The sequence below is a fragment of the Periplaneta americana genome, chromosome 1 (assembly GCF_040183065.1).
Source record: "Periplaneta americana isolate PAMFEO1 chromosome 1, P.americana_PAMFEO1_priV1, whole genome shotgun sequence".
Classification (NCBI taxonomy): domain Eukaryota; kingdom Metazoa; phylum Arthropoda; class Insecta; order Blattodea; family Blattidae; genus Periplaneta; species Periplaneta americana.
In genome coordinates this window covers 66,486,896-66,514,688 of record NC_091117.1, presented here as the reverse complement: position 1 = coordinate 66,514,688, position 27,793 = coordinate 66,486,896, and the positions used below count along the sequence as shown (strand labels likewise).

Here is a 27,793-nt window from a genome sequence, read left to right as displayed (position 1 = left end):
CTACATACAGGTTGGAAGATAACCTTTTACAATCCTTCACACACATAACAGATCATGTCATTTGGGAACGTTTTGTAAGATTATATTTTTTCATACGACCAATAGTTTTTATAATATTTCGAGAAAACGAATGTTGCAATGTTGTAGACAGTAGCAGTGTTTACTTCGCGAGATCATTGTATCCCAGCATACTGAATGCCGCTCCAATCATCTACTTGGCAGAGGTTTTGAGAGGATATACACACATACCGTTTTGTAAACAAAAACATCTGTTGAGAATGCAGTCAAATCAAAATTTATGTAATCGTAATATGTTAATTATATGAACTATGTTATTCGTTATCTATGATGAAATGGTCGTTATTGTATCGTTTCAGCACTAAATTTAATATGAATAAACACGTAGTTTCCGTTACATTTTAAGGCAATTTCATCAATCATACAGAAGAATGAAAAATTATGCATAAAACAAAATGAATCCTTTAAATACAGTATTGTTTTACATTGAGGATCACACAGTTGATGTCACTCCAACTCAATTACAGCAATGTTTGGAAGAAATAAACAACTTTGAAACTAAATGAAAATGATAAACATTAATGGAGATGCATTGTTAAATTCTGTACACCATTCTTTACAGTGTCTTTTAAAGGTATTGTTCAAAGTGTCCACCAGTTGCGTGTCTACAACGTTCACACTCCTGATCCTGTTATCTGTCACGGTGTAAGCGGGATTGTGACCAGTTTCGCCATAAATTAATAACATGTCCAGATAATCACGATTAGAAAACTGTGGCATCTCGTTGTGTTTCAACTGCTTCGAACTGCACGTAGCCTGCAACTAATGACGAAGTGAATGTAAGCGTGTCGTCCGCTCCGTACACCTAGCTCGGCCACATGGTTTGCGTACGTAAGAAACAGTGTTGCCAGCGTGTCACAGTCCTGTTCCCATGCAATGTGTACACGACTATTAACGCGATTTATTCGAAATCTGTGTTGTTTTCCAAGCAAATACTACTGTAACATGGCCATGCATAGTTTACTCTATCATCCTACATGAGATAAAAATCCAATTTTGAGCAGTTTCATGAAAAATTTAATCATAATTTCAAGTTACAAAACACCATTTTTTTTTCGAAAACCGACCTTTTGAGAACAAAATATTATTAGACTTTCTTGTTTGTCACAATTCGAGATAATCATCTCTCAGAAGGATTGTAAAAGGTTACCTTCTACCCTGTGTATGGGAAGTACACAGGGATTTTACTTTTGTCAAATTCTCCGGAACTTCTCTGGTATTCACCCAGCCTTTTATGAATTTAGTAGTGTGGTTCCTCCATGAACTAAAGAGCGCAGTGTGGTTCAGAGCACTAGTAGCTCTTTTTATTGTTGAGCTACCAGCAGATCACAATGATAATGAGCTGGATTCTTGGCACAAGGCTGCCCTCGAGCGTGAGTTTGAATCCCGCCTCCGAGATTTTTCCAAACTGTAAGGCGAGTGTTAGATAATCTCATGGAAAATCGTCCCTTTTTATCGATTAGTTAACGACGTTGTGTCAACTGCAAGGTTTGTACTCCTATCATCTGCGAGGTTATCTAGCGTCATTGAAATTGGTGTAGCGAGATGGTATTTGGCAACATGAATCTGAGGACTCGCCATGGGATTACAGGACATTCATCTTACAATTTGGGGAAAGCCTAGAAAAAATCCAACCAGGTAATCAAACCAAGTGGGGTTCGAACATTAGACACTAAGGGTGCTATTCATAGACATTTCGCTAGCCCGCGCTACGAGCGTGCTAAACTAGCCCCGTCTATCGACGGATTACTTGTACAGGATTCATATCATATCATATCATATCATATCATATCATATCATATCATATCATATCATATCATATCATCATATCATATCATATCATATCATATCATATCATATCATATCATATCATATCATATCATATCATATCATATCATATCATATCGCTAACACTGGTTTATGAATACGAAAAACGTTAGTTCGCTGATCATCCACCGGAAGCTCGGGCTAAGAATGTCTATGAATACGGCCCTAAGAAACTGACCTTAATATTTAGAATAAGGTTGCACATGTGTGAGTATTCCGCGTCAGAGTATAAATGTGAAGTAATGTAATATGAGCTATGTGTATGTTGTTGTTTATACAGGTTTTTTGTGCCGAGATGCCAGTGTTCATGAGGGAGCATTTCAACGGGATGTACCGTGTGGATATATACTTCTTGTGCAAGACTCTGGCAGAGGTACCCGTGTTTGCCGTCTTGCCGGTCATCTTCACCTGCGTCACGTACTATCTGGTGGGCCTCAACCCCAATATCTTACGTTTCATTGTCGCCAACATAGTTGTCATGTTGGTTGCCAATGTTGCTGTATCATTGGGTAAGTACTCAATGCTTGAAACAACTGTTCCAAAAAATTTGAGAGTTTAGGGTAAAATCTATATTAGTTCCGTTTAATTTAACATCGTACTTCTATTTTCCAAAAAGTTTCGACAACCAATCTATCCAGTAAAACGTTTGGAATGGTGTTCTTAGTCAACTGAAAAACATAAGCTAAAAATATAATAATAATAAATTGGGCTGACCGTCTATACTTATCTAGTTTATATTTGGATTAAACATTAACGTTTTCGGCACTTATGTGCAATTTTCAAATGTATGGAATTTCCTTATTACATGATCAAATAGATACACCTTTTGTGTGTAAAATATATGGTGTGTACCCTTTATGATCTACCATCGTTTGCACCATAATATATAAATTAAAAACACTTACTAATAATTAAAATCTATGCTAATTTATATCTACAATAAAAGTCCCTTGTTTTATGTAACGATATGGTTATCTTGAAGTTGTTATCACATGTAATTCCTATATTTATTAAAATGTTTTTGAGATGCATTGTGTTGCACGTATTAAAATGTTAAAATTTCTGTTTGTTATCTATTAACACATCAAGGATTCATGTTGTTTCACTTACACAAGTCGAAGCACTATACCACGATGAAATGTTGCGTAATATCAGTTACATTTATGCTGGTTTAATCCAAATATAAACTAGATAAGTATAGATGGTCAGCCCAATTTAATATTATTATATTACAACTTGCTTATCGGAGAATTATGCAAAATGAAAATAAGCTAAAAAGTATTTTCATAGTTCATTTAAATTATGACTTTGTTTTCATATATTTTGGTTTGGGATTGACATAATTATGTTTCTCAATGAATATCCTTTACTCTCCCTTCCCAAATATCTTACACGCCTCTCATATTAAGAATCACTATACTAGATGAATTATAGGGACAACCAGATTAAAACTGATTGTAATTAAAGGGGGACTCCACTGAAAGTCGTGAACGTTTTCCAAAAAATTTTAATTGGCTATATCACTTCTTTAGAATGTATATTTTCATATAAAATGGATTTAGTTCAATTCTGATTACGAACATGTTTAATTTTTTTTTAATTAAGTCTATAAGGGGGCGTGACATTTAAAGAGTTTAAAGAGTTGTCGAAATGATTTTCTCACCAAAGAATTCTTTTTTACAAATTAATGGTTATAAATCTAGTAACTTTTTGTTCAAAAGTTGGCTCCCAGAAGTTACTAGATTAATGTAGTGGAGGAGAATTTTAAAAGGTATGTATGACATAAATATTCATTTTACTTACAAATCTATTTTTCTGTAAGTTTATTTTTCTTGATTCAACACCAACTTTTTTATGCCAAATATTAATCAGTCTGGATGAAATTTTTATTGCACGTATTTATGTAATAGCTGCACGTTTCTATGCATTTATTTTTTAGAAATGCTGCTAGTTTGTTTTATTAATATTAATATTTATTATTATTATTATTATTATTATTATTATTATTATTATTATTATTATAGAAAAAATAACATTTTCAAAATTATTACTTTATTAATATTTTTTTCGTGAATTATAGAAAAAATAACATTTTCAAAATTTAAAAAAAATTGAAAGTGAATAAACGAGATATTTCATAAAATGAATGTATGGAATAGAAATGTTTATCTATGTCTTGTGAATGTAAGCAAAAAAAAAAAAAAAAAAAGGAAGCTTAGAAATTGAGATCTTCTACTAAAAACTTGGGTTTGAAAATATTTCTAAAAAATATAAAAAATCAAAAGCCAAAGCATTTTGGAGTTCAAAATTTGGATTCTGTTAGTCCTTTACATAGTAAACATGTTCTTAAAATTTGGTTAAAATGATTAGGGAAAAAGTTATCATTTTTGGTGGAGTGTCTTCTTAAAACTTTTTATTTAAGGTAGGTTGAAAAGAAAGAATAATAGATTTTTAATACAAACCAAATTTTGTATTTAATTACTATTTCGTGTTGTTAATTCGAATGAATCTTGATTTAATTTATTGCACATAATGTCTCAAACCTTTAGGGTCAATATTCTACAGATGGTATAGGATTGTAAACTAAGTATTTTGAGATAGGGAACTAATGATCGGAAATAGATATTTCAGGCGCCACGAGATCTTGAACGAATAATATGTATGAGGAACGTTTTTGTAAGATGTTGTTGTTTTCACAACTTACAACTGCCTTCTGCGTTGACGTTTGGTGGAGCTAGCTTGCAAAACAATTATATTATACACAATAGCTTCTGTTTCCACGGTGATAAATTAAAAATGGGGATGGAGACTGAAGGTTTGGAACAGAAAATTCAATCAGCAGTTGTTTTGAACTTCTCCCTCGAAAACTAAATCGGCGTGTTTTCCCTCAAAATCGTATCCCCTGCACATCTAAAATTATTCAACGTTGGAAGTTTTCTAATAAACAAGTTCCCTGGTTGAGGTTTTTTCCGGGGTTTTCCCTCAACCCAATATGAGTAAATGCTGGGTAACTTTCGGTGCTGGACCCCGGATTCATTTCACCGGCATTATCACCTTCATCTCATTCAGACGCTAAATAACCTAAGATGTTGATAAAGCGTCGTAAAATAACCTACTTTAAAAAAACAGTCACGAAGCTTGAGTTGTTGAGGGTCCAGGAACAATAGACTGTGCCGGTACTATTTCGCATTGTCTGTGATGAGGCGATAGTAGCGATCCTAGTGGTTAGCAACTATCTATGGATGCATATTTACTACGTATTGAGCTTCGTGTCTGTATATACTAGACTGTGATATTACATAATTTCGCTTTATTCTGATATGTCAAAGCTTTGACTATAAAAATAAAATGACTTTATACTGCTTACAATAGTTAAGCGTTTCACCTACTCTTGAGTTGAGTAACCCGAGTTAAATATTCTTTATTTGGATGTGTGCCTTCAGCACGTCAGTCGTCACTAATAATAATACATTGAGAGGCCAAATGTTGAAGCAAACTGATACCGGTACGTTGTGACACTGTTGTAACTATAGACGGCCATTCACTTGGGTGTCTCTGTTCGAGTTTTGTCACACGAGTAACACTATACCCCTGTTGTTAAACAACTTCCAGCCTGTTGTAATGTAGCACTGATCAATTCAGATCTGTATGCAAACACACATTGTTTTGTATCTTCCACAAGTGAGGACAGAAGAGATTATTACAGCATATGTGCATTTCAAATAAAAACGAAATATGTACAATTTTAAAGCCCTACAATATAGCCTAGTTATTATAAAGGTACCTAACAAAAATAAACATAAAACGTATACAAAGAATCTGGAGATACTGTTATCGCAGCAGATTCCATTTATTTGAGGTGGTGTTAATGGTGATGATATGATGGCTGTAACGGTATTTACATTGAGTGAAAAAAAAACTATTGGAGCGCGTAGTAGCGTCGCATTTAAGGTGTTACGCAGGTAGCTGTAGGGTCGCGGGTTCGAGTACCGGTAGAGTTATGGACTTTTCCTATTGATCCAATCCTTTTCGCCGCATTATGTTCCTGAAGTTCATTCAGCCTATAACAGAAATAAGTACCAAGGGTAACCTATTTCCTTGGGGACAACGGCTGGCAGCAGGTAGAATTGACATTCCTACTGCTGCTTAGTACACATTGGCCTCTAAGGCGAGAGACTTAGCTTCCCGCCAACCTAAGGACCTTTTGGGGCCTTTGGATAAGTTTGCTTTTTACAAAAAAAAAAAAAAAAAAAAAAAAAACTATGAACGTTGCTACAGTTCTGCAATGACTGTCTTCTGAGATTAAAGCTATTACATTGCCAGGATAAATGAAAGATATAGTTCGCTGTAATGATGCTTTTTCTTTATTCCTTTACGGTTACAAAACATATTAAAAATATTTTTTTTCGATGATGCAATCAGATATTGTTAGAGATTTTGAATTTGATTGTCAAAATCTTGTGTATTTACGATTAGGAAATAGGATTATTCTGTCCATTCTTGTAATTAATCTAAAACATAAATACAGAGAGTTCCCATGCAGACCTGTCGGCTTAATGACGATAGTTCGGAGCACCTGTCCCGAGGAAAGTAAGTGGTAACGGGACCTGTCTGTGTAGGGCAGCGTGTACTTTGTTAGGTAGAGATTGGAGTGGGATGGGTCTGCATTTAGGAACTGTCGGCACTCCAATATACGAAGGCCTACGAAGAATCTCTTGAAGTTCACTGCGTAACACTTTAAATGCATGGGTATATATTGTCAGTAAATGTCAAGTAATCATCATCATTCACGGGTTAGGTCATTTGACCTGTTGCGACATCAACCACTCACACTTTGCCTTCCTTTTGACCTGTATTGTATTATTTGTTTAGGATATCTTTCTCCATTAATTCTCTCTGTGTGATCTTTCCAGTTTTTTTCGACGTTTTTATTTTGTTAGTTATTGCAAATATTTCAAAATGTTCTCTAATTTCTATGTTTTCAATTGTTCTCTTATACAGAAGTTTATTTAACTGGACGTAAAAATTTCATTTCTGCTGCTCTTATCTTCAGAGCCTTAGAGTAATACTGATACTGCGAATGTTTTTATAGAACCTTAATTAGACCTATATCTCTTTTCACGTAATATTAATAAAAAGAATTTGTAATGTAAGTGTATGTAAAATTCGTGTTTTACAGAAATGTTTAGTATTAATCTTTACATTAACATCGAAATCATCTAAATCTCTTTCAAGTTAAACGTATTTTATGTTTAGGAAATTAAGGACCTGAAAAGTTGTTCCATTCGTCGGAAATAGCGTCACATAGCCTAGTCAGTCTAGTAATTGTCAGTGGCACCGAGATAGATCGTTGCCTCTATTCTTTTTTCGGTTCACATCTGCTATCGGCAATAGCTTTCAGAAGAGAAAAGTCTATTGGACACTATACATAGTTATGTGTCTGGGATAGTAACAGTGTGTACTTACATTAGAAGTTACAGTAGTTTCACGCGAAATAATTTATTCTATAAGCTGTTTATTTAATCCGCTATTTTAAGCTACGTAGCTGCTCCGTCTTCATGATGTAACGTAGAAGGAATTGAATGGTGAAGTTAAATGGCCAGGTAACACTACGTTGTACAATATTTATTGTTCTGATAACGTAGTGTTGGCTTAGCATGATGTTACCATAGAAACGGAAGTTCTTTTAATATTCAGTCTTGAACTGTTTTGAAGTAGAATTTCATGTTTATCATGTCTTATAGTTTAGGAGATTTTCAAATCAAAAGAAGTGACTATGTAACTTTTTTTGAGAAATGGAGAAACATCTTTATGCCGTGATTAAATGCCTCTAGAAGAAGGGTTCAACGCCCAGCGAAATCCTTCAAAATATGATACTTATGCCGCCAAATGATGCCGCGATTTTAGATGTGGGCTAGATTCTAGAATACAGGTAAGCAAACTGTTCTAGCCCTAGTGATCGTTCATTTCCGAGACTGAGGAAATACAAGACTCAATCAGTAGAGAGGAAAAGAGAAATAGCTCGTGATTTGATTGTTAATTTACTTTAATAACATTTCCTTAAACAAAAATATTGCAATCAAATTTATTATGCGTTTTTGGTCGTAGGAAAACCACTTTTTTCTGGTGTTGCCGACCACACCACTTCATTCTTAGTGCTGTGGTCATCAAAAGCATGAAACTCTAGTTCCATTGCATTGTATTTATTTACATTCCATGGTATTCGCACATAGCTTCACAGCTAGAATATGAAACATGTCAAAAAAAAAATCGTAATAGTATTACAAAGTCTTAATTATAGTCACAGTCTAGTTGAAATATATACAGAAGAGTTTTATAATACTCTAGTACAACACAAGGGGTTAGTATCGATATTTAATACAAGACAGAAATATTCATGCAACATTGCTGTCATAAATTCACCTACAGAATAAAAGACTTGAGAAATTAGATACTTTTTTAATTTGGACCTGAATAATCTTATGTTTTGAGTTTGATTTTTTATATTCATAGGTGGGTTATTAAAATTGTTTACTGTCATATAACGCACTTCTTTTTTATAGCACGATAGATTTGCCGATGGAGTATGAAAGTAAATTTTTTGACGAATATTTATGCTATGAACTATTGAATTAGTTACAAAGTTTTCACGATTATACACGGGAAAGTTTATTAATGAAAAAAATATACTGACAAACCATGGGCATTATTTGTAGTTTTTTAAAATGACCCTACATTATTCCATAGATTTGGCACCTACTATTATTCTAATTAAGTTATTACTCTTTTTTGTAGTAGAAATATATTGTTACTATCTGTAGAATTTTTCCAGAATATTATTCCAAAACACGTTACCGAGTGGAAGTATGCAAATTATATTGTTTTTAAGGTATTCATGTTTACTATGTCTTGCATAGATCTAATAGAAAAAAACATGTTGAATTTAGTTTGAGGATAATTTCTTTAATATGATTTTTTTCAATTTAACATATTATCGATTTATAAGCCGTGTCTCCCATGCACCTTTATAGCGTCTAAATACCTTCTATTGTCTTCTTAATCCTGTACCACAAGGTCATGCATGATAAAACATTTTTGTACCTCCTGTATATAACAGCATGTTGATATCAAATTCCCTGCGGTTAAAGTAGAGATTTTTATATGATTCACGAATACTTCTGACTGATGGCAGTCATCAGATTTCAGAAGTGAAGTCTAATTCAATGTCCGTCACTTCCACATGACGTGAGCGTGACGTGTTATTGGGATCAGCCTGTCAGTGCGAACCACTCCCACGTGGGAGTGTAACGGGTGAAGCATTTCGATCCTGATACTCAGAAAAACGGAGATGTGAATGTCGCAAGTTCTCATCAGTGGAATGTGTTACGTAAGAACCGGTAAAATTACCGCTACAATCGTTACCACAGAGTGAATTAATCCCCGTATCTGTCCGAGATGTCATTTCATTACGATTCAATAATAATAATAATAACAATAATAATAATAATAACAATAATAATAATAATAATCATCATCATCATCTTCCTATTCTTTTTGTTAGGTTATAGTTCTGTAAGAAATGCTGCTGTCTACAAAAAGCTTCCTTGCTCTCTCTTCATGGGATCTTGCAGTGAACTTTTCTTTCTTGTTTCATAATTCAAGATTGTCCAAAAGAATCTTGCACTGAACATTCGATTAACATGTTGACACCAGGTTAATACTTACGTATTAGAGTTGAACAACGATCGAGAAATCAAGACTAACAGCGCCCGCAAAGCCGAAAACCCACACGACAATATCTCCTACGACGCGTTGATTGCTGCTTGTGAGTGAATCAAGTGATCAAGACTTCGGGAGTGGTCAACTCTCGAACGTCAAGCAGCCTTGAATCGTCACAGTTGTTTATACCTGAATGAACTTTCATCTGTTTTGGCAACTGTTATATAGGCCTATGTATAAACAATCAAATAACATATTTGAAACAACATCTCTATCTTTCAGTGTATAATAATCCGTTCCCCAATCTTTATTTAATTAATAGGTCCTTATTAAAAGGCTAGGATTTTTTTTTTCGTATGTTTGACATCACGTGTACAATCTCAAGTAAAAGAATATTAAGATTTATTTAACGTTATGTTTTACAGTATGTTTCTTAGAAATGCAAATTTATTTGAGATTTTTTTTATATAACCAACCATAGGTAATATCTGATAATAGAACCAGAACATTTTGTTAATTATGATACTGTTTTGTTTTGTCTTTTTATATCAATTAAACATCTCTAATGTTATTTATTTCAATGATGTATGTTACTCAAAGTTATGAAATCTTTCCGCGCCGACCAAATGCTATTTCGAGAATGATGAGCAAGATTCAAAGCCACGAGAGTTACGAGACGAGACGAGACGAGACGAGACGAGACGAGACGAGACGAGACGAGACGAGACGAGACGAGACTCGACAGACAAGTACAACGAACAGAGCGAGCGAGAGCGGCAGTTAGTTTGTTCATCTCTATTACGTATTTATATTTCAGTATTACTTCCAGTTCATGTTCATGTAAAATGGTGTCCTTTCTTTTATGATCCCAGGCAGTGGCGTACATTATCGGTATTTTAAATTGTGTATATTATTATTATTATTATTATTACTATGTTACGGTATATTTATTATCCTTATAAAATCTCTGAAACGTAATTTTTTCACAGCCATCCAATTTTTAACAAATTTTAACTTGTGTTTAATTTTATATAATAAAAATGCTTTTGTCATTATTACACTTACACAATAATCATAAAAGTTATATATACATAGTCAAGAGTTATTTGTATATGATAGGTAAGAAACTTTACATAGCAGGAAAATCCATGGAAACAATCAAATATATTGAAATAAATGCAATTAGTAAACACAATAATGGAACATGGAACTCACCAAGGATGAAGAATGAAACTGGCATGATGAATATATTGAAGGAGGGATAGGAGGACTATGCCTTATGTCGATGTAGATTTTGTTACTCTAACAGTGAAAAATTAGAGAAAGTAAAACGATTATTGATTAAAAAATACTCAATTCTAAATATTATGTCTTCTTTAAAAAACGTTCAAGGGAAGGGTTCAAACCCGGTAACTCCCCCATTGCGTACGCCCCTGATCCCAGCTGTTCGGCGCATGAATCTCATCTCACCATAATTCTGCTTTCGTCACATGTGAATATGTCTCTGTCTAGAGAAGGTTTAATTACCCTATTTATGATGCCTATGCATTTATCATACAAGGTGCTTCAAAAGTAACGCGTAATTGCATTTAAAATTGAATGAGGGGATTTTTGACAAAAAGCTTAGACACGTCAAGTTTGTATTTAAAAAGGGATATTTTTTATGAAAAACAAAATATTTTTGCGACTATTGTTGTGCGAATTGTGACGTCGTCGAGAACATTTTTAAATGCTACTCTATAGTTTTTTAATCATCTAAAAAAATGTGTATCACTATGCAATAGTTTGTTTCATACAGAAGCACTATGGTTATTATTACTGTATAGTAATAATGTTATTGTTGATATATTTTGTTAGTCTCTGTGTTATGCAAGATTGTTTGTTGACAGCATTGAAAATGTATATGTATAGTTGAATTTAATTCAATCGATATCGCCAATTATTTTCGATAAATTTTGTTATATCGGTCTGAAAAGAATGGCACACAAGATACAATTGTAGATCTAACATGTACTTTCGAGGAAGAGGGAACTTAAATCTGGGGAATAAAATAAAAAGTACCAATAAAATATGGAGTCATATCTACAGAAGTAAATGCCTGATCAATAGCAAGATGGCATAACCAACTGTGAATATGTTATTGGTCTTGCAGGATACTTGATCTCTTGTGTGAGTACCAGCATCTCCATGGCATTGGCAATAGGACCTCCAATCATAATACCTTTTCTTCTCTTCGGAGGATTCTTTCTCAATAACAGGTAAGTTGAATAAGACCTCCAATTGCGACCTTGTCTGTCACAAGTGTCAATAGAAAAGCCCAGACCCGAACCGTCTGCAGACTGGTTGTTAATGGTCTAGACCAGCCCTGGACATAAGAGGAGAAGTGAAAGGGATGGAGAAATCCTTCCATGTCCTTTTTGCTTACACAGCCTTATTAACAAACGTGTTGTAAGGCTCTGTGCATCAGTGGTGAGAGCCGAAAATTCGTAAAAGCTCTGATGCCCGCTTGATACAACCCGTCACTGACCTTCATGTCTGCTCGTACCGCACCAAAACATAATTGTCTGAGACGGGGAAGGTGGAATGGGGAGATAAGAGGTGTCTACAGTGATTCAATCGAGTTAATAACGCTCAGGTCTAGTCTAGACTATGAAGCCACCACACGGCTATATTTTAATCTTAAGTAAATGCCACTGTAATGTTTTGTCATCAAATATTAAATATTAAAGCTAGAGAGTTGATGATATGTGTCAGAAGAAAAAACATTTGCTTGTATACAACTGAAATCTGATTAGTGTAATAGGTTACTATACTAAAAGCCAGGTTATGAACCGACTAAACCGGAAGCAACGTTCTGTTGCTCTCTTTCTGAGCTCTATTGTCACATAGTGGCGCGAGATTCAAAGCGTGTTCAGCGTTTGTCACCGATATGTTTAAAATAACTACTGTCTATAGTTCTCGATAACACTATCAACAATATTAGTAATTAAAATTACTGTTTTTAAGAAAGCACGAGCTAATGACGCTGGTACGAAATGCGACTCGTAATGCACGTGGTACTGCAAATGAACTGGGAAGTTTGGCTACACTGTCTCCGTGATTCCGTTGCCAGATTTTCGTTAGCAGACGACATTTTCACGTGAGGTCCAATGAAAAGCTCCGTTCTCCTTCCCCCCTCCGCCATACTCAACGTGTCATCGCTGCAAGGCTACCCCTCTAACCCGCACGTTCGTCTCGCCCTGCCAACTACTTCCTGTTTAGTCGGTTCATAACCTGGCTTTTAGTATAGTCAGCGATGTATGCAATGGAGGGGAAAAGGAACTAGCCATCCTACTAATTATCTCCTCTCCTAGTTACCTTATGAGTGATGCCTTATTGGTGTTACGAGGTTCAAACCTGTCTTCGGACAGTTGACTAAACAACAATCAATTACTATTATTAAAACGAAATCCATATGTAACTTACAGTAGCACCAACTACATACTACCTACCTACCTACCTACCTACCTACCTAATTATTCCGCTGCATTAATGTTGTGAAAGTAGAAATTCAGTGTAAAGTCAACTATTCTCAGAGTTTTTCACAGTTTTATGACTGTTTCCCTTCCAAGATCCAAATGATGATGGTGATGATGATGATGATTATTTTAAAATGGTCAATAATGAAATATTGGCTTTACAGTGTGCGCAAGAAACAAATAAAAAGTTATAGTTATGTAGGCTACAAATTAGGCAAGAGAAACGAGTAGATATTTTGTTCATAGGCCTATATATTGCATTAACAAATAGGAGAAAATTACTAAACGTTCTATTTAATCCATAACATGTGGAAAATTCAAATTCAGTTAAAATTATCAATCTTAACTTTCTGTCAGGTTGCTGATTTTACAGCGAAGTAGACCCCTTTTTTACATCCCATTTCTTGAATGTAATAATTTTTTCTAGACAATAGTGTCAAGGAATCCAAAATTATGAAGGTGGCAACCTAATTATTACACAGAATGGAACCTGATATAGTTTCGAAAAGTTTGACATATCTATTGTTTTTACAGCATGCGATGGAAATACTCAAGTCTTTTTCTGGACACAATCATCGTGAAATTCTAAAATCACATGTCTCTATATTACATTATAAATGTAATCAGCATACTTATCTTTCCTGTGAAATTAGTTTTTACGGGAAGGGGGAACCACTGTTTGCAGATAGTCGTCACCATCATCGTCCTCCCCTTCAGAGATCTACCCTGTTGTCTTGTCCCTCTTGGTCGACTTGTATGAATAATAGGCTACTTTAATGATGAATACGGGTTACAGCTCAGTACCACCGTACTTAAAATGGCTGAGTTACTTGTCTTGGTTCAAGTACGGCAACGAAGCGCTGCTTATCAACCAGTGGTCCGACGTGCAGCACATCGAATGCACACACTCCAATGCTACTTGCCCCAAGAATGGACATGTGGTTCTTGAGGCCCTGGACTTCAGCGAGGTGAGATATGGTTTCGCTTTCACTGTCAATTTTTATCGTAATCAGTTATGATTTGAAATATAATAATTGGCCTAACACTGAAATAAATCATAACGTAGGCCTAGCCTAATTAACTTTTATTGTTTTGATGTGTAACACATATATTCGACCTACATTGATAGAAAGAAATGAAAGGACTTGGTGGAACGGAAAGTACTGGTCGCTATGAAAATCCTTACGTCGCATCAGATAAACCTGACAATGTAAACAACTCAATCCCTATACACAAGGGATGCCCGCATATATAGGCTTACGTAACCTACTTGAAATAGTTTATTATAATCCACTGAGGAATTGCACATATATTTAAAAATTATACTTCGACATGGACGCGAAATAGACGCATGCGCAATACATGCATAACTATAGAAATTTAATAGAAGCTCGGCATTACTCAAATAGAGATGGATCAATAACAATAACAGTATTTACAGGATATTCGCAAGTACTTATATACAGCATACCGGTTAAGATTATTAGCTGTCTGTGTGTCAAAACAGTACTTAGCCACCGGCATAGATCAGTCGGCTAAGGCGCTTGCCTGCCGATCCGGAGTTGTGTTCGGGCGCGGGTTCGATTCCCGCTTGGGCTGATTACGTGGTTGGGTTATTTTTCTGAGGTTTTCCCCAACCATAAGGCAAATGTCAGGTAATGTATGGCGAATCCTCGGCCTCATTTCGCCAAATATCATCTCGTTATCACCAAGCCCATCGACGCTAAATAATCTCGTAGTTGTTACAGCGTCGTTAAATAACCAAGTAAAATAAAAAAAAAACAGTACTTTACTTGTCCTCTTAGTAGCACATTCTATTTTAATGTATTATTGGAGGATTGACTATTATCCATAGGTTATTTAATTCCGTTCATTAGACACACTTAAATCTTACAGAAAATTGTATTTATTTATCCTAATTCCATTGCCATAATTCCTGTATAGGCTAGACGTTGCACATAGTCGTAGGGATTTTCTGAATTTCCTTTTAGTGTTTTATTTTAAATACTTATCACATTGTGTACATTATAAATAATCTCCTATATAAAAAAAGTATGATCAGTGAATGATCACACTCAACACTCAACAGCTGAATGTCATCAATTCACCAACGTGTTTCTCGCACCAAGTGACACAAGACATTGCTCATTAGGACTTGAAGCGTAGCTAGTTCCTTTATTGCAAAACGTCAATGTTCTTTAGAAGTACGACTCAGGTGTGTTTTTGTTGCCGAAAAGAATGCGACATGTTTCCCTAGCGAATGGAGAGTCTCCACCATTATGTGGCATACTTGCTTTTGCTTGGTGCGTTAAAATGGACCAATCGACAATTTGAAAAACTTGAAATATTTGCACAGCTCTGTTGTTGGATTATTTAACTCTGAAAAAATCAAGAATGCAATATCTGCATTTTGTTGATATTTATAAACAAAATTCGTTTATTGCATAACATTTATTTTACTTTACAATATTAAATCAACTGCTAGTCTGCTATTAAAAATCGGTTAGCCGTTTTTTTAGTATTCTTTGTGCTATTTTTTTTGTAATAATATGAATGTTACAATACTTCTTGCATAAAATCAGATTTATTTCAATGGTCAGCATTTCCTAAACAGGTTTTTGGCGGTTGATCTCTTACTGCGTAACTCCGTTCAAATAACACTGCATTATTGACGAATGTGAATATTTTTGTCACCAAGACATGAACCAGACAGAAAATAGATTTAAAGTATTAAATATTTATATGTATACGATAATATACACATTTATTTGTTTGTTTATTTTGTTAATTAATTTATTCTATTTGTTTGTCTTATTTATTAATTGATTCATTCATTTCATATATTCTCATCTCTCCGCAAAGTCATAACTACTAGTTCCCAGTTATTCTGCTTAATTGGTTTTCTTTCCGAGTTAGGTGTGTTTTGTTGTTAATCTAAGTTTTTCGTTTCTTGCAGGATCATTTCGTGATAGATATCGTGAGTTTGGTTGTTCTCATACTTGGTTTCCGTCTCATTGCTTTCCTGGCTCTGCTCTCGAAGACATTTCGCAAGGACTGACATTTTTTTGTGTGCTATATTTTGTCTGGAATGCCATTTTGTGTATGATGTATGACTTTGAATATGTACATTTCTATATGATTAATATACAGTGCAGAAAATTTCTTTCATTTTTATTTCTTTGCATTTCATAGTATGTTGCCTTTCCCATTTTACACTTGTTTCTCAATATAGAGGAAGTAAAGTCGTTCTATTTCAAGTGTGTAAAGATAATTCCTGAGGTCAGGTAGGTAATCAGTAATCACCAGGCTTCGAGACTTCGGACCCGATAGAGTAGTTCAGTGGGAAAATCCGCATAACGGCGTACTGAGTATAGTAGTAAAGTGTACAATGGGTGGGGTACTGTAGAATGAATGCCAACAAATACGCAAAGGAAAACGCTCTGGATTTGAAGGTTCTGATGAATAATTTGGTTTTCATATAAACCTATTTTCAAACTGTGTCTGAAACTATTACACGGTTAGAAAAGTCAGAGCAAGAGATGCCGGAAGCCCTCAGATTAGTTGAGGAAATGACACAGAGAATTAATGAGACACCAAGTACACCGGTTACTGAACGTGTAAAACAGAAGTGGAAATCAATTTTATGTAAAAATAACGGATATGGAACATTGTGTAACATAAACAGTAAATTAGTGGACATAGAGTCACCCGAGAATGAAGGACTGTCTTTTAGAGACTGCAATGATGTTAGGTTTTTTCGTTTTGCTCCTGTAAAGTCATGCGACGTAGAGCGCATGTTTTCACAGTACAAACTGTGTTTGGCAGACAACGAAAAAGATTTACGTTTGAGACACTGAAAATGTATTTTGTAGTACATTGCAATTCTGTACTGTAACTGCACTTCCTAAAGACGACCAATAGGATAAATGAAGAAATTAAAATTGCTACATGTTTATTTCCACTATTAATACTGTGTATAATTAAACACAAATGCTTATAAAAGACAGAAGAATAAATGCTTTTCACATTCTTTTGACATTGCCATTGTGTAATGTATATTTACTTTCAGAATGTCCATATGTGTGTTTCCCCATACTACCGTACTCTACTCTAAATAGCAACGTTGTTACCTCAACACATCTCTATCTACCTGCAGCGAGTCAACAACCTATAGTGCATGTACAGTAAACTTATTTTATCGGGTCCAAAGTCTCGAAGCCTGGTAATCACACTTATAAACTCATCTTGAAACAGTCTAGTGAATGCAATACGCATGGCAAATTCGTTCGAAATGTACTATATTTTGTTACAGCCAGGCAACATTCAAAACTTCCATTCTCGAGTATCGCATGACCTCATTGTTCCACATCCACTAACTGATAACGAGAGACGTGACAGAGAGAAGAGAGATAGGCCAATTTACACTTTAAGATTGACTTTAAATTCACTAAGGTAGTAGAATAGAACAATGATATATTACACTATTTAGAGTAAACCGTACTTCACAGGAAGAGATCTGTATTCTTCAAGAGACTCAGGACAAAATGTCTTAATCCCCAATCCAGTCTGATCGGTTGGAAAATTTGGTTTCTGCGCACTTTGAAATGAATGTTGCCGGGCTATATTATGTGTTATGACACTGCCGAGAATAATTTGATCGATATTGTTAGTTACGGTACGTTCTGCCCTCTTCAATATTATGAAACACGACTTTTTAGAACTTACGTACGGAAGTTCTTCGTGTGTGCTTCCCTTTTAAACTCAACTAATGCAGTAGCACAATTAGCAAAGCATGCTGTGTTCCTCATGTAAGTCGAATAGAACTTTCTTCACTAAATATGTGTAATGTCTAGTGAATATACTGATCATGAGTGAATATTATATTGCGTAACAGTAAAGTTACAAGCAATCACAAGAGATGTGATATTAGGTTACTGAATATACTCGTACAATTGCATATTCGCGACGCTTTCCAATCAAAAATTATTAGGGATCCTTGGTTCCAGGATTAACAATGAATAACGTTAAATATTAGGTTTCGTATTAAAACAACTTTACTTTGGTATTAAAATTAAACGGGACAGATTCCACCTTTCTCATGAATGGTGGCGTAGCCAACTTATTAGGATTAGCCAACGACTACACCGATTGAACTGAAATTCAAAAGTGGGTAGCCATATTTGTTCTGAATGCCAGTATTTACTACCGGAAGACGTGACGGACGCATTCGTCACAAGATTACATTCAATACAACGAGTGGATTACAGGTTAGTGAAATTTTCGGATTACTGTGTATATCTGTATGTGTGTGTGCGTAAGTACGCGTCTATGTATGCCTACTGTGTGTACTGTATGTGTGCCTACTTTATGTACTGTATTTATGTATGTGTATATGTGTGTGGGGCAAATTACAATCCCAAGTTACGACCTAGAAGATTTATTACGCTTACCCTTCAACTAGGCGCATTCCCAATATCAATATTATCAACCTGCGCAACAGCCAATATTTGTTTATTCAAGCTGCGCAATTATCCATCGAGGTTAGTCCATTCCCTCACCTCTTTCTGTCCCATACGTCCTCTACACTTCTGCCAAAAGTTTAAGGACACCCCTTCAAAAGAGATGTTTCTCTTTGTTCTTATAGTTATGTCAAAACCCCTGATGTTTATACAGAGAGCAAGTTCCTGTGAAACTTGAAGTGTTTTACTGCAAACCCAATCTCACTATGTTTAAAACTGTGGATTATATAACAACTTTTCTGTTTCAAAAATCACATGTTGCGTGGGAAGAAATTAATAACTCCAGAATGGGTGTACTTAGATTAATGAATTTTGGAATAGAGTTAGATATTATCTCTAGTCATTCTTCCACATCCCAATAATCTGCCACTTCACGTCCTCACTCACTGAGTTTCGTTTCGACTCATTTTGTATTTTTCTAGGAAGAAATCTAACTTTACCACACTTGTAGCAAACTCCACAGCTGATTAGTAAAACTGGAGGGAATAAGCTGATTGACCAGTGTTACCAACTCCCAATGTTATGATATAAGTGGCAGTGGCGATCCTGGATCAATTTGTCGTGAATTTCAAATACGAGATAGTTTTAGAAAATAACCATTTTTTCCGAAAGGAAAAAGGAGAAAAATATTAATTATAATGCATGAACGAGCTCTCACAAAATTTTTAAACAAAAATTAATAATTCCACAAGAAACCTTTCAGATATGTCTAACTCTGTCCCAAAATTCACTGATCTAAGTAAACCCATTGTGGAGTAATTAATTTTTTCCTACAAAAAATATAATTTTTCAATAAGTTTTCATAATAGAAAAATTGTTATATAAACCACAGTTTGGAAGATACAGAGATTGAGTTTGCAGTAAAAAAACTTCATTTTTCACAGGCATTTCATCCCTGTATAAACATCAGAGGATTTCACGTAAGTATGACAGGAGTGAAGTGGGGTGTCCTTAAACTTTTGGTAGAAATTGTACATGCCAGGCATGTAATAAGAAAATTCAAAACACTGGTTTATCAAATAAATATACTAAGAAGAAATCAGGCTGTGATAGGTAGTTGACCTGGGTGTTTGGGTTAACTTTTGTTCGATTCTTCAGGAGTGCAAGATGAATTTGTTTAAGATCTTATATCTGTGCAATCCCAAGAAGCTCAAACTTTCTCAAAGTAAAATCCACGGCGCTACACCCATGGAGGGCCAAGACCGATCAGCCGGCTGCTGGCCTCACGTCCACATGCCGAAGCAGAGGTGGACGATCATCCAATCAGAATGGAGCCGTTATAGCTGGTTTGCGAAACCGGATCTTCGCTACCTATCGTAGCTTCCCAAGTGCATCACGATGCTAGGTGGGCACCGATCCCATACACTAAATATAATCCCATAAAATATTTCCCCCATGAGGACTCGAACCAGTGCGCCTTCCGTAACGCCGGTCCCAGGCAGGATGCCTTAGACCGCGACGCCACGGCGCGGGACACTTTCTCAGAGTATTTAGTTGAAAATGATATTGCCAAAAATTAACATTCCCTCCTTCACTGTGATCTTCAGAATTATTGGAAAGTGAAAACACTATAAATGCGTGTGAATGATTTCACTTTCAATTAAAAAAAAAACACATTTTTTTAGCCAAAATCCCTATATACTTTCATTCATTCGGGCTCCTAAAGCTGTTCGAATTTATATTTACATTATTGAGAGGTAATAGCAATCCAAACAAACCTTCAAATTTCAGTACAGAGGGGGAAACAGTATTTACAACTAAAAAGGCTTTACCGCAGTAGTACCATTACAAAGAATGAAATTTGTAAGTTACGAAGGACTTATGGTCCATTGTAGGATTAGTATATTATTATATACAGAATTATATTAGGCTATTTTATTTTAGTAATATGCAATGAAATTAACTATAAATTTAATTTTAGAAGTAAATAAAGAAAAATTTAAGTGACATATTAATTATTTTCTACTTCCTCTTCGTCACTCTCTTCGGTATCGTACAATAATTTTAATCTGTAGTTGACGGAACACAAATATAAATCGAGCACATTTTGTGCTCTGTTAACAGTAGGTAATAAAATGAATTTCTTTCTGGTAAATTCAGTAGTATTTAATCGTTCTAATTCCAATACCGCATATCTAGAAAAACACAATATTTTAGGAAAAAGAAAAGAATACTTTTTTTCCTAATATTAACTACATTTCAATTTGAATTTTACAAAAATTAATAAAACGATTATCTCAATTATTGATTATAAAATTGAGTACAATTATTATTGTGAGAAACAAGGAAAGTAAAACAAAAGTACCACTAATGAATTTTGTGGTACTGAAATTATAACGACGACTTCCTGATCTTCAGTGGCTTGAGTTTCTTCCCTTATTACGCTGCGGGAGGTTCATTTGGGTGTTGTTCGGCTCTTTTTTTATTCCTGCCACAACGTTTTTCGTACCAACTTTAGCTCTATTCCTAATATATGTGTGCTTACCTTCGTTAAATACGTAGATACGAACATGTATTTGTGACACAAGGGACATTACATAACCACGATTTTCGCACCTCAATACGATCGGTCTCTATTTTTGCTGAATGAGTGGAACTGATATATGTTAATTGTTATAAACTATTTTATCCTTGTCTTTAGACGATGGAAGTAAATATGTCATTATAATGCCTTTGAAATTTTACTGTATAAATTTGATTCCTCATTAAGAGTTCTGGCACATATTACATTAAACTGGATTGCACTAGCATAGAAACTATAGGAAAGCGCATTAATAATGAAATCGTTTTCCATTAACTGCAGTTCAACATGTCTTGCATTTAGTTGTACCCCAGATCACATATAACATATTGCTCAGCCTTATAGGCTTTGACGGCAACAACGTTTATCAATTTCACTATGCTGCCATCTAGCTACTGCATAAAAGTCACGTTATAACTCTCATTTGAATTGCATGGAGCAACTGTACTTCTATCTAGCGGTCGTTCTCAATTGACGATAGCGATCCTGGTGGTTGTTGTCTTCCACATGTTACCGCTTTTAACATGGGGATGGTCAATCTGTTATATATGTGATCAGGGGTTGTACGAACAAAATTTTAAATGGACATTGGAAAAAAAAGGATAAAACTGTGAACCAAAGAAAATGGATAACATGTTTGTGAACCTATGATATTAATGGACAATATTGAAGATGTACGAATCCTTTATGGACAAATGCCTGTGTGTCAAATGAAGACTGTGGACAATAGAAAGTGGACAAACTGACCTGCAATGGTTAAACTATTGGTCTAAATCTAAACATAATTTTCAAAGAATTTCACTTATGCATATCGTCGGCTTACAAGCAAAACACATTAAATCAAAAATATTACCTCTGAGTAAAAGGTATTTTCAAAGATCTTAACAAAACTAAATCCTCAAAATATTATATTTAATAAGTTGTTCCTACTTATGTATATTTAATTTTCCAATTCTAAGTAGGGTAGATGACGGTAATTGTAAACAGGGGGTAATTGTAAACAAATGCTGTGAGAAATACAAAACTGTCAATATAAAAGTTTTAATTTGGGGGAATATTTAAATTAACATGTTGGCTAACCTACAAAGCAATTTGGCGCCAAGTAGGAGTAACTGCTTAGTTATGAACGAATGTTTTGTAAGTCTACAAAAAAAGTTTAGAAAGAATTTTGCTTCACCTTCATTTTTGGCATTGTAAGTAAACGTACAGTGCTATTTTTTAAAATATGTTGTTTTTGTGAGTAATGTATAGTAGTTAACATTTATTACAATTGTTTTGAGATCACCCGTAACCTCAGTTCATTAAATTATTACGTGTTTACATTTGCCCCATAGTTTTAATTGCATGGGATAATTGTAAACATGTTTTACTATGGTTACATTTCGTACTTTTCAGTAATCAAAGAGACCCCCACCCAACTACACTGTAGAGGATTTAGAGAGGGTTGTCTCAGATGTGAGAAATAGTAACTACAGTTGTCGTGAAGCTCAGGAGAGGTACTGAGTTCCTATATCGCCATATATCATAGGTTAAAGGGACGAAATGTACCAGTGACCAAAATTGGAGTTGGAAGGAGTACAGCTCTTTCTTCTGAAACAGAACAAAAAAGTCCAGTGTCTGATAGCCCGTGCGAAAATTGGTGTTTACAATTACCGCCCTCTCAAAGGGGTGAATGTAAACAGGTGGGGTAAATGTAAACTAGCAATTAAAAGATGAAAAAAAGTATACCTTATTATTTTAAACCCATTTTCGGGGAAAACAAATATCTAAAAATAACACAATGTTTCCTTGTCAAACTTACCGTTACTGAGAGTTGTGTAATGTTGAAATATATTTTGAAATCAGTGAAAAGTGTTTACAATTACCCTGGTCTACCCTATACACACATATACATTATGCACATTATATACGCTTTTTTCTGAGAAGTAGTTCAAATATTTTTTACTTAATGTGTTTTGCTTGTAAGCCGACGATATGTTCTGTTTCAAAATATATGTAAAGTATATTCTGCGTATAAATCCGGACTAGAAATAGCCTACACTACACCTAATAAAATTGACATCCCTGGTCTATTAAAAGATCTCTGCATGTTTTACATTTGTTGTATACATAGTCACACATAGAAGTGAGGAGGAGGTGGTTTATGCAAGAAGGGAAGGGGGACTTGTATGGTTTCTCGAGTTTACCCACACAAGAGGTTTCACAGCTTACGTAACTGGAATCTGAAGAACAGAAACATGACCCAGACGGCGACACGTAGAGAAGCGGTGGAGACGAAACTTCATGAAGACGGACCACGATTATTGATTCTTTGGTGGTGTACATTAACATATATTTTAATTTGTATCGGTAACATCTGATCTGGAATTTCTTCAATACAGGTAAGAGAAATGCTTAGTGAGTTTCGTTTCCTCTTTCCGTGTTAACATTTTCAACTAATCACCATAATTTTGTTTTATAATTTTACGTCTAAAAATTCTGTAGGTGGAGGCCGAGTAGTTCAATTGATAGAGGAACCGGCTGCGGACTAACAGGTCTGGTGTTCTATCTCACGTGGTGACGGGATTTCTCATCGCGAAACTTTCAGAACATCCTCGAGGTTTACCCAGCCTCAGGCTCATATCAAATTGTGTTCCGAGTATTTCCTGGGGGCAAAAATGGCGGTAGGAGCGTGGTGCCGACAACACCAACTCATTCTAGTGTCGAGGTTAAGAAAGCTCGGTGCTCTACTTCCATACCTCAATTGCTTTCATGGCATACTGTATAGAAGATTACCGTTACCTTAAACATTCTTTAGGGTAAAAAATGGTTAGTTACAATGATCAAAGAAGTCTGAATAAGTATGATTTCACCCGGTAGTGGTCGATGGATTTTAGCGGGCGATAGAATTCCTACTTACAGTAGCTTAGCTTCCTCCAGTAATCCAGTAAGGATGTATGATTGTGGGAGCATGTCATAGCCTTACCGCCGCATGAAAGAACATTGTCCCTGAAAATGCGCTCCCGGCAAAATTTATCGACCAGTTCTCGCCTACGTTGAATTTTGATTGCTGAATAACCTCTTCAATAATGCAGATCAACAAATTTTAATTGAAATTGTGTAAATGGCATCAAATTGGGTTTTTAAGATTGATTTGTGCATAAGATGATAAAATATCCTCATCCACAAAAATACTTAGCTATGTTTTTTTAAATAAGTCATCCACACCTTAATGTATCACAGTGCTAACTAACCTTTCTTCCCACCACAATCTGAACACACGCTCTCGCCATGAAACAATACTAACAATACCATCCCATTGCACCTCCTCATACTCATTCTCTTTCACAATAGCTATGCCAAGACTCTGGAATTCGTTACCTACTAGCATCAGGGACTGTCGAAATAAAATTGAATTCAAACGCAAACTTACTAGGTACTTGGTCAGTAATTGAGACTCGTTCAGACATGGTTTCTTGTAAATGGTTCTCTTAATCTATCACAAAATATTTCAATATCCGGTAATTTCATCACTATAGAATTTTGTTATTGAAGGTTTAATTTGTAATTCAGTAAATACAAAAATATTCTTTGTTCTTAACTTCTATGATAAAATGTCTAGCTTTCATTGATCAGGTAATCTTGTCGTACTTTAATTTTTATTGTAATTGTAATTGTAAATTTAATATTAATTGTAATTTTATTGTTCATATTATAGTTGTAATCCTCTGGTAGAGGGTCAGAGAAGGCCTGACGGCCTTATCTCTACCAGGTTAAATAAATAAATACTAATACTAATACTAAAAAACTCATATTCCGGAAGCTAGTCGAGACAATAAATGTGTAAGTGAATAATTACTTGAATGGTATGAAATCGTTGGGAATAATAAATTCCAGTGTCATTCACAAATACAAACATAAAATATTAAGAGTAATATCGAAATCATATGGCATACAGGACTGTTTCCGATCTCTGATAACGAATTTGAATGACATCATGTGCGTCAGGAGTCACACGACAGCTGAAATGTGGCGCGAGGTGTACATGAGTGAAGACACTGTTAAGGGTAAGATATGTTAACTAACAGAATACTGGAATATAATGAAGGTTAGAAACTGAAAAAAAAATCTTGTTAATAGTAGTACATTCCGGTACAAGGTTAGGAAGTTATTTTTACAAAATCGTGGAAAAATTGTAAAAACGAGCAAAACAAGTTTTTCAATTTCCGATATTTTGTAATGAATTTTAAAAACGTCTAGACCTATTGTACAACATTTTTTGCATGATCATATTTTTAAAATTCCAAATACAATATATTTTGCATTGAAAATTTAGAGCAATGTTATTCCAAAACCTTCGCAAAACTATACTGTAATGGTAACTAAGTAACACTAAGTGTACTGTAATGGGTCTGTTTCAGTATATTTTTATGTTATGAAGAATGGTTTCCCTAGCAACAAGTTTCTGTGTGGGAATTCCAACTTTCAAGGCCTAACAACAATAGCTGTAAATAAAAAAACACGCTCGTACAAAAAATTCTTACAATTTTATCACATTATTGTTGTAATTTTTAGCATAAATAAACTCCCTATAAAATTACCTCACCATAACAACGTAGTGTAAATGTAAACCAGAGCTAAATTTTAATTTTCTCTTTGATATTCATGATCAGTAAAACGAAATTAATAAGAACTGGCTGTTTTTATTCAATTAACAATTTCACTGTTGAATAGTGTAATTGAAAGTATATTGTTAAATAGAATATTACCTTTCCAAGTGCAATTTCGACTTTGAATAATCTCCGCAGCGAATCATCATCATCATCATTATCATCATTCAAGTATTAGGTCTCAGTAGCCAGTTACGGTCTCTTCCACCTCCTCCTGGGTCTTCCTAAATTCCTGCTTCCTCTCGGGGTATAACACAGAATTAATTTGGATACTCTTTTCTATTCCTCTCTGTCTACGTAACCTTTTCAGTTCCTTCTATAAATATGTATAAGCTTAATATTGAAATACAGGCTCCATTTTCAACTCTCAAGATGTATTAATTTCTTCCATTGTCTAATAGCATCCATCCTGTAGTTCGTCTCATAAATTTCATCTATTTGCTTCTCATCTGATTTTCAGCATCCTTATTTATCATTCATACCTCACTACCATAAGCGCAAGCAAATACACCGTGTACATAAAATAATGTAACAAAAGTACACAACAATAACTTTGAAACCAATGGAAATATTTTTATTCTTTGCTAATTAACATGTTGGAAGTTTAGTCACATAGTTCACATATGTATGTCTCTGTTGCTCTGATGATGTGTAATCGATCGATAATTTTGGATCAAGTTTTTTGAAGCATATCTTGTGAAATACTTGACATGGAGTATCTGATTCTCTGACGAAAGACCTGAAAATTCCTTACGGGAATTCTGTAGAACTTGTCCTTCAAATAACCTCACATACAAAATCTAGCAGAGTTAAATCTGGTGAGAGTGAGCCCTAGAAATGTCACTTCATGAGAAAGCAGCTCTGTTTGTAAGAAATTGTTATCTTGGTCTGTCAGGCACAGGGTTATTTTACGTGAGTAAATCTACGACACGGATCTTCCAACTTTACTTCCCTCTCGAAGATTTTGTCTATATAGGGCACGAATTTATATGTACTAAAATTTAATATTTTAATTGGTATAGCTCATAAAACATATAAGCCATGCCTCCACTCCTTTTAGGTGTAATGCTTGACATTCAGTAGGTCTACTTCCCTTTCGTACAGCTAACAGTTTTTAATCTTCCTAATCGCCACTTACAAATCAGGGTGCGGTTTACAAGATGCATTGTCTAGTCCTTGTGACTAAGTTCTCTATTGTTATATTTCGGAGTCTTGTGAACCAGGTTTACAAATCCTTCTAACCAACCTCATCCATTCAACTATACTCGTTTTTTAGTAGGTTATTTTACGACGCTTTATCAACATCTAAGGTTATTAAGCGTCTGAATGAGATCAAGGTGATAATGCCGGTGAAATGAGTCCGGAGTCCAGCACCGAAAGTTACCCAGCATTTGCTCATATTGGCTTGAGGGAAAACCCCGGAAAAAACCTCAACTAAGTAACTTGCCCCGACCGGGAATCGAACCTGGGCCACGTAGTTTCGCGGCCAGACGCGCTAACCGTTATTCCACAGATGTGGACTATACTCCTTGTCATTCTTAACTTTTAGTAAATATAAATTCCAGGTAAAATATCACCCTTTAAAATCAATCGCTCTCACAGTAACCTGGATATGAATCCGGTAACCTTGGATCTAACCGCTAGCATAGTGACCGCAAGACTGCCGAGGACAACAGCTTGAGATGCAACATTAGATGTTCTGAATTATCTATGACGAAATACACCGTTATGAATAACAATGAATAATGGATATTTATTAAAATAGTAGCAGGGACAAATGGGGTATATATAGCATTATTTCATACGTTCCACAAAGTCAACTTGTATTTGGAGAGGTTACAACTAAACTTGAGAAACCGAATTTTTAACTGGAGTCCGGCTGTTAATCTACAACTTTTTCTACGAATGTTAAAAAGGAATTTGTTTATATGTAATATATAAAAGCGAATTCACCTCGAAAAT

At 34.9% G+C, this 27,793-nt stretch overlaps 1 protein-coding gene across 1 annotated transcript in view; it reads left to right on the top strand.

Moving 5' to 3' along the window:
• Positions 1-27,793, top strand: part of LOC138697571 (ABC transporter G family member 2-like) — a 117,975-nt gene that overhangs the window by 39,316 nt on the left and 50,866 nt on the right. Inside the window, exons 10-13 of the mRNA XM_069823334.1 lie at positions 2,186-2,414; positions 11,777-11,882; positions 13,939-14,110; positions 16,099-16,197. Coding sequence (XP_069679435.1) covers positions 2,186-2,414; positions 11,777-11,882; positions 13,939-14,110; positions 16,099-16,197 — 606 coding nt within the window. The remainder of the gene's footprint in view (positions 1-2,185; positions 2,415-11,776; positions 11,883-13,938; positions 14,111-16,098; positions 16,198-27,793) is intronic.